Source organism: Vombatus ursinus, unplaced genomic scaffold, assembly GCF_900497805.2.
Source record: "Vombatus ursinus unplaced genomic scaffold, bare-nosed wombat genome assembly UNPS02014825.1, whole genome shotgun sequence".
In the NCBI taxonomy this organism is placed as follows: domain Eukaryota; kingdom Metazoa; phylum Chordata; class Mammalia; order Diprotodontia; family Vombatidae; genus Vombatus; species Vombatus ursinus.
In genome coordinates, this window is record NW_020954603.1 from 6715276 (window position 1) to 6723382 (window position 8107).

Consider the following 8107-nt stretch of genomic DNA (forward strand, 5'->3'; position numbering starts at 1 on the left):
GAGACAGTCACCACAGAAGTTAATAGACAAGAGATGAGGCCCTGAACTCCATTGTGGGCAGTTTTTTCTTGAGAGAAAACACCTGAGATGACACAAGTAACATCTGCAGTATATGTTTGGGGAGGGGGAGAATGAAAGATCACTCGGAGCACAGGTGAGCCCAAGGAGAAATAAGCAAGGTGGGGAGGGCAATTTTGGGAAAGGAGAACGTGATGGGTTCAGTTTGAGGTGCTTGCAGGTACTTTTGGACTTCAGTTTAGGACACTGGGTCTGTACACACAGACTGCAGGAACTTCTGGAGGAGTGACCAGAGTATCGGGAAGGCAGCAAATGCTGGGTCCCACATCCATCCAGGGATAAAGGGGAGGCCTGCAGACCAGCCAAAGTGAGCCCACTGACAGGGAAAGACTGAAGACAGAAGAAACAACAGCCAGATGGGGGAAGGAGAAGCAGGCAGAAGGAGCAGCATCCCAAAGCCCAAGGGAACATCAAGTGTGGGGGCCAGCAGGGTAGAAAAATGACGACTAAAAAGACCACTGTATTTCACAATTCAGATTCCATTACGGTGCCCTTTTCCAAGAAGTTTCAGTGGAAAGCAGACTGCACAGGCTGAGGAAGGAGTAGGGAGGAGGCACCACATACAGTAAGTGAGACAGGCAGGGTCAAGAGAAGATGCTGTAAGGCAAGGGGAAGACCTGAGGGGGTATTTAGGAGGTGAGAAGGGGAGAGGGTGAAGAGAAGGGAGAGGCACAGTGCTGGACCGACCACCTCCCAGACAGGGAGGGCCCAGGATTGGGGATACAAGGAGCACCACCCTCTGAAAGCTGAGAAAGACTGGGCTCTTTCTAGCCTTCTGGTGCACTTCTAGCACAATCTGGATCTTATCCATCCATGTTGGGGCCTTCTCTTCTCCCAAAGGTGCTCAGAGCACACCTTGTCTGTCTCCTCCCTGGGCCCAGCACAGTGGGCTGTAAACAGCAGGCACACTATATTGGCTAACTGTTCAGAACCACTCCCTGATCTCGGCTGCAAACTGCCACTGTCCGATGCCGTGCACACTCCTTGGGTAAGGAAGCCAAGCCACACAGCCCTCGTGTCACAGTACAGGGTCCCCAAACTGCCAGCTGCTTGCAGCCAGAAGTCCCATGCTGTCAGAACTCGAGGCCTTCCAGGACCAAGCTGCGAAGGTGACTCTAACAAACTCTGTATTGGCCTGCATCTTTATTAAAAACAATCACACAGTGTATAAAAAATATTTTCCTAGTTTACACAAAAGTCTTCTGACATTGGGACTGAAAAACACCACCACCCAAGCACACAGAAAAAGTGAAAACACCCAGCCTAGATGGGCTTAATCTTGAAATGCAAGCCAATAAGGCTGAAGACCAAACACTTCAGGTCCTGGACCAGGTAATAAAAGACTCGCAAACCTTCGGGATCCCTGAAACACAAGGAAAGACTTGTTAGACTCTGGATCCAAGAGACAAAAGGGAATCTTCTCTGGCTCATTTCCTAGAGCACAATCTGGCCCAGAGTTACTGAGGCTGCTGGGACGAAGCCCCAAGGAAGAGCTGGCCTACAACAGACATTCCCCTGTTGATCTGAATGTAGGTTGCCCCTCCCCCTATCTTATGTTTAACATAAGCGATGGGTTTTCTAGTGATGCTATCCATATAAATGGTCTAGGATTGCTCCTACAGAGGGGAGGGGCCTAAGCTCTGCAGTAACAGTTAACAGGTGGCTAATTTGTAGATGAAAACATAGGGGGGAGGGAAGAGAGCCCAGGGCACCATTTCCATCTACCCCAGGGCCCTCTGTATGGGAAGGAGCCTAGAGCTTGGCTTGGGGGCAGGATAGGGTGGTGAGCTCGGTGCTTTCTAGGACTGAGCCAGAGGGGAAGAGCCTCCTTCCCACTTGTCAGGCAGCAAGAGCAGAGTGGCCAACAGCCATCCTCAGCAGTGTGCCCAAGGCCTCCCCCTGGCTGGGGAAGGACTCATGGAATACCTTCAATTCCTCCCGGGTATTCTTCCTAGCAATGAGGATGCAGAAATGTCACACTACCAGGAAAGGCCCCAGAGGTTATTCTGGGCACCTCGGCACATGGAAACAGTCAGCCTCATTGTCTGCGTCCCACTCGCTGACCAGCCCAAGTGAGGGCTGCACCCACCCGTGCACAAGTAGCAGTGGCAGGCAGACTTACTTGGACTGGTTCACATCAATAAGGGAGCCAATTTTGGATGTGGTAAAAGAAATGTGTTCATCTCCAATGACAATTTCCAGCTCCTGAAAAGGAATGGTTTAACAAAAAAAGTTGTCAGAAAATTGATTGTCCAGAGTCCAGGCCCTGCCTGATCACATCCACACAAGCTGAGACAGAGAAGCCAGACTTTCCTAGGGACAGCCAGTATGTTAGTGTGGAGAGACCTTGGCTCTGAGCCCAGGATCAGGAGGGACCCAGGCTCTGGGCCCAGGCCCAGCCATACTGGGTACTTGAGCTGTCCTGAAGGGACAGAGGGAGTCTGTGAGGTGGAGGTGAGGAGGGAGGGCATTCAGGGCTGGGGGAGGAGAGAGGGGGAGGTGTGGCTTTAAGTGGGAACAGGTATGATGTCATGGAAGTAGATGTGACAAAGGTGGATTTGAGGAATGAGGGAGGAATCCAAGATGGTGGATGTGAACCTTCCATTGGTGCCAACTTCCCAAAGCCATTTGCAATATCTGGGCCTGAGTTTCCTCAGAGAATGAGAGCCAGCATGAAACAGGGGAAGAAATATGACTTTAGAAACAGAGGGCCTGGGTTCAAATCCTGGCTGTGCCATTTGCTGCTCATATGAGCCCTGAATAAGCCAGTCTCTATGGGCTTAAGTGTCTTTATCTGAAAAATGGGACTATTAGAGACAATCTCTCCCTTCACGATCCAAATCTACAGTCTTGCAACTGGATGGTCTCCAAGGCCCTTCCCAATCCAAATACTAGTCACCACACACAAGAATAAAGGGGACCATAATCTTAGTGGTTTCTTGACATTTAAGTCTTATGTTGTGTTCTACAGAAAGTTTTTACCAGAATAAATGCCTATTATATGGAGTCATGCTAGCGAACATGTTGGTGTCTGTGTTGAAAAACAGAAGCAAATATGGATCCTACATTAATTAGGCAATTCCATTTCCCTAAATCACATACAAGTGGGTGGGGGTACCCCTGGCCTTGGTCCTATGCCCTCTGTTTTCTCTCTCAAGGTGACCCCATCAATTGCCAAGAGTTTAACTCTCGCCTCTATGCAGACACCTCCCAGGTCTAGAGATCCAGTCCTAGACTCCAGGCCTGCATCACCAAATGCTTAAGGGACCTTTCCACACACAGGTGCCGTAAGCAACTCAAACTCAACATGTCCAAAACAGAACTCATCCTCTTACCCCCCAAGCCCAGCCCTTTCCCAAACTCCCCCATTACTGCTGAGAGCACCGCCACCCATCCAGTCACAAAGGTTCATATCCGCCATCTTGGACTCCTCCCTCCTTCCTCAAATCTGCCTTTATCACTTCTACATCATGACACCTCACACCTGTGCCCACTTAAAACCACTGCCTGCCCCTCTCCCCACCCCCACCCCCACCCCCAACCTCTCCATGCCTGGAATGCCCCCACCCATCTCTGCCTCACAGACTCCCTCTCTCCCTTCCTGACAGCTCAAGTACCAGCGTCTCTACAAAACCTTTGTGAATCCCCTTGACTGTTATGGTTGTCTTGCTTCTCAAACTCCCTTGTACCCAAACTACTCTCTTTATACCACCATACATATTTGTTATCTCCCCTGTCTCAGGTAAAATGTAAGCTTCTCACAAGGAGGGATTGTTTCACTCACTGGATTGATAAAAGACTAACTGAAAAACCAGAGTGTATGAAAGTGACCCACCCTGAAGAGGCACGACCCCTTTGTCCCCCTCCCCACTCACCTGCCGGCCCACCCTGTCGGGTGGAGGCCACAAGGCATCATCTTCTTTTGTGACTTCACTGTCATCGATGATTCTCTTCAGTTCCTCCATCACACTCTTATGGACATAAGCCTAGAAGTGAGCCAGAGGACAAAGTCTGCACTGGCTACAGACTGGCAGAGGATCTGCCCTGGGCTACAAGGGGGCCCACTTCTGACTCTGCCTGGGAAACCTCTTTGCCTCCTCTGAACCCTGCACCCCAGCCTAGACACTAGGGGATGGGGGACCCTCCCAAAGCTCTCACCTCTTTTCTGATCATCACATCATTCTTATAATTGCTATTGTTGGCATAGCGCAGTTTTCCTATAAGGAGGAAAAATCATATTCAGTTTATGAAAAACAAAAACAAAACAACCTGGTAAAACCTAGCTTCCAAAGCAGTCTCAGTCAAACATGGGCCTGACCACGTTCCTCCCCACCCCCAAACTCCAGGTCCAAGGGGGCGATATCACTTCCAGGGTCAACTATAAAATTCTGTTTGCCATTCAAAGCATCTCGTGACCCCTCCCCCACTTTCATGTCTTCTGACACCTTGCTCCCCACCTCATACTCTTCCATTCAGTGACACCAGCCTCCAGGCTGTTCCACCAACCAGACCCTCTGTCTCTCAGCTCCAGTCACTTTGTCTGGCCGTCCCATCTGACCACCACCCTCCCAACCCCCTACTGCTGCCCCCACCCCCACCTGGAAGGCTCTCCCTCTTCCACTGACTACTGATCCCTCTGGCTTCTTTTAAGTCCTAATCTAAAATCCACCTTCTACAGGAAGCCTTCCCTATCCCCTCGTATTTCTGATGCCTTCCATCTGTTAATTATTTTCTATTTCTCCCGTATATAGCTTGCTTTGTACATAGCCACCTACACTTGCCTCCCCTGTGAGGCTGCTGAAAGCCTAGAAAACAGAGACTGTCTTTTACCTTTCTTTGTCTCCCCAGCACTCAGCACAGTGCCTGGCACAGTAGGTGGGTGCTTAATAAATGTTTATGATTGCCACGGCTGACATTCAGAGGGAAAAACTTACATTGTGAAAAATGACAGCAAACTATGTAATTAAATGCAGAAAAGGTGTCAGAGGAAGAAGGAATGACTTGTTCTGCTTGGCTCCACAGGACACAGCCGGAAGCAATGGGGGGAAGCTGCCAGGTGAGGGATTTGGGTTCCAAAAGGCAGGGGAATAGGGTGGAGGTGGGGGGCCACTCAGGGACATGGCAGTTCAAGGATCCTTGGGGCTGTACTGGCTGGGCTCTGAGGCAGCCCCAAGAGGAGCAAGCTGCCCAGGTGGCAGGAAAACAGCAGCCAAGATACTCAGAAATTTCACAAGATGAAAAAGGACGAGCCAGTCGAACCTGTTTTGGGCAGGAGCTTTGTGTGCCACAAAAACACCATCGAGGGAGGAAAGCCAGAGCCAGAATCGAGCTCAAGTGAAGATGGGCAAAGGAGCCCACTGTGTGCGGACAATCCTATAGCACTTTAAGTGTGCAAAGTACTTCACCCACAGCATCTGCTTCCCACCCCAGGAGGAGGGGGCATTATCATCCCCATTTTACAGAAGAGGAAACTGAGGTCTGTAGACCCTCCCTACTCATTAAACATCCAAACCAATAATCCCTGACCCGGGATTACCAGGGGTGAGGGGCGTTCAGCCCATCGGGTGGGGGCTGGCAGCATCCTAGGAAACCCAAGCTTGGGGTCCCCAGCCTGCCCCCCTACTTCCCATGCCTTCATTCTAGTCTGGGCTCTCCCGTGTGCCCCCTAGCCCAGCCCCGGACCCCGGCACCCCAAGACCCTCCCCTTACCCCTCCTCCCCTGTGTCCCCCCAGCCCAGTCCCCCGCCCCCCAGGCCCCTCTTGCCCCCCCCCCAAGTCCGGGCCCCCACTTCCCCCCCTCACCGTCCGGCCGAAACTCGAACTCCAGGAACTCGTGGCCGAACTTGCCCTTGTGCCCCACGTAGTAGCGCAGGTAGAAGTCGCTGGCCATGGCCGAGCCGCGAGCTCGGCCCCAATCTGCGGGACGCGCCGAGGGCCCCACGGCCACCTCCACCAACCTGACGGCGCCTCCTCCGACCGGGGCGCGCGGCACTGACGTCACGAGCCAGCGCCCGAGGCCGCGCCCCCTCTCTTCCGCCCGCAGACTGGCCCCGCCTTCCATGTTGCGTCACCGCCCTGGCTCCGCCCACGAGCGAGGCGCGCGGAGGCGCATGCGTGGCCGGGAATCTCAGGTTGGGTTTTCAGGAGCATCCCCAGCCTCATGTGGTGACGCCCAGTCAGTCCTAGAGAAGGAGGAGCGGCCTTTCCCTGCTCTCCAGTCTTGGAATGGATATCCCATAGACATCTTAAACTCAACGTGTCCACATCAAACTCGTTCGTTTTCCCCCCAAACTCCCCTCTACCTCACTTCTCTGTTACCGTCAAGCCCAGCACCACCCCCAGTCCTCTAAGCTCGAAGCCATCCATGGAGGGGGGAAGGGGGGGGGAAGAATATTTAAATCCCCAAATCTTATGGAAGTGAATGTTGAAAACCAAAAACAAATCAATTATTTTTTAAAAAGTGTATTGTGAGCCTTTGGAAATTGGCGAATGCTACAAACCAGGACTAGATTTATTGTTTAGTTGAGTGTCTTTTCTTTAGTAAGTTTGGCAGAACACGATGATAATTCAGATTAGACTTAAGTGCATCATGTGTGTTCATACCTCCCCCCCACACACACACGGCCTGAGCCAGTTGTTAGACGTCTATTAGCACACCACTGATCTTAGACCCAGAGCTAGGAGAGACCTTCGAGTTCATAATTAGAAAGAAAATGAAACCAAGTCGTCCATAGGCTCACAGGTTTACACCTGGAAGAGTCCTTGGAGGCCCCCTAGTCTATCTCCTTCATTTAACAGAGGAGGAAACTGAGGCCCAGAGAGGGCAAGTCACTTTTGTCCAAAGGAGATGCTAAGAGTTCATTTTCTAAAAGAGTTCCCAATAAAATTTCTTCAAAGACTGTGATATCCAAGCACATGTAAAGAAGTCAATGTACACAAATGAGATTTGGGTACACCTTCTCAAGAACACTGCTAGTAGATAACAATGAGGTGGCCGGGTTGCACAGTGGTCAGAGCACTGGACTTGGGGTGAGAAAGACCCTAGGTCAAATTTGGCACCAGACACTAGCCATGTGATCCTGGGCAAGTCACTTCACCTTTCTCTGCCTCAGTTTCCTCTGCTGTAAAATTGAGAGGGATAACAATAGCACCTGCTTCCCAAGGAGGCTTTATGAGGATCAAATAATATTTTTAAAGCACTTAGCAAACCTTAAAATGTTATATAATATATGATTATATAATATGTATTATATAATAATTTATGTGTAATATGCATTGTTATAATGTTATAATAGTTATTAAGGGGCATATATAGACATATGTATATATACACAAGTATAGATTTATATATGCATACAAATATGTATATGTGTTTGTATATATACACATATGTGTAAGGTGAATTTTAGTATGTGTAAGGAGGATTGAGTTATTCCTTTTTAGATAATAGTTCCAGAATCCATGACCAAAATAGATAATAATTCCCACAAAGTAGTATTTAAAACATCTCCACCATGTTTGCGCAGTGAGATATAGGGATGACATAATGTAAGCCTGGCGCTGCGCTATGTACGCTGGCGATATTGCTAAAGTTAACCTGTGAGCTTAATGTTGGCAAGATGCCTTCTTTGTCTGTTGCCCTAGAAAGCAAGTGGACACTGGTCAGTGAGTGGGGGGGGGGATTTGGGTAATGCGTAGAGGAGTATGTGTACCTGCCTTGATCGGCCCCCATCAAGGCTTAGGGGGTCTTGAGGAGCTGTGCTCCTATTCTAGTCTGCCCCTGAGAGAAGTATGATTAGGGAAGGCTGTAGGAGTTGGAGCTCCCATTATCATCAACTCCCTTTGAGCAGACTAGACTAAAGTAAGCTTATTTAACCCTTCGAAGGTGTCTTCCTGTCTGACCATATCAAAAGTGAACCTCTCCAGAACACCTGTTGGTGTTAGGAGCCTTCCACCTGTGAAACAGTGTGTGTATATATTATATATGTGTGTATATGTATGTATGTATGTGTGTACATATACATATACA

At 49.8% G+C, this 8107-nt stretch overlaps 1 protein-coding gene across 1 annotated transcript; it reads right to left on the minus strand.

Moving 5' to 3' along the window:
* Positions 1–1204: 1204 nt before the first annotated feature.
* Positions 1205–6036, minus strand: LOC114024774 (protein mago nashi homolog). Its single transcript, XM_027837914.1, has 5 exons — positions 5881–6036; positions 4237–4295; positions 3954–4064; positions 2201–2283; positions 1205–1441 (listed from the first exon to the last, which is right to left on the minus strand). Exons 1-5 carry the CDS (start codon positions 5966–5968, stop codon positions 1342–1344), a joined length of 441 nt encoding a protein of 146 aa, XP_027693715.1. The 5' UTR covers positions 5969–6036; the 3' UTR covers positions 1205–1341.
* Between the last annotated feature and the right edge of the window lie 2071 nt (positions 6037–8107).

Bases quoted from the DNA above. Each gene is read 5' to 3' on its own strand.
- LOC114024774 (XM_027837914.1), bottom strand. From the start codon at position 5,968: ATGGCCAGCGACTTCTACCTGCGCTACTACGTGGGGCACAAGGGCAAG. The intron at 4,296-5,880 runs GTGAGGGGGGGA...TCCTCCTTATAG, and splicing joins GTTCGAGTTTCGGCCGGACG to GAAAACTGCGCTATGCCAAC. The intron at 1,442-2,200 runs GTAAGTCTGCCT...CTTGTGTTTCAG, and splicing joins ATTGATGTGAACCAGTCCAA to GGATCCCGAAGGTTTGCGAG.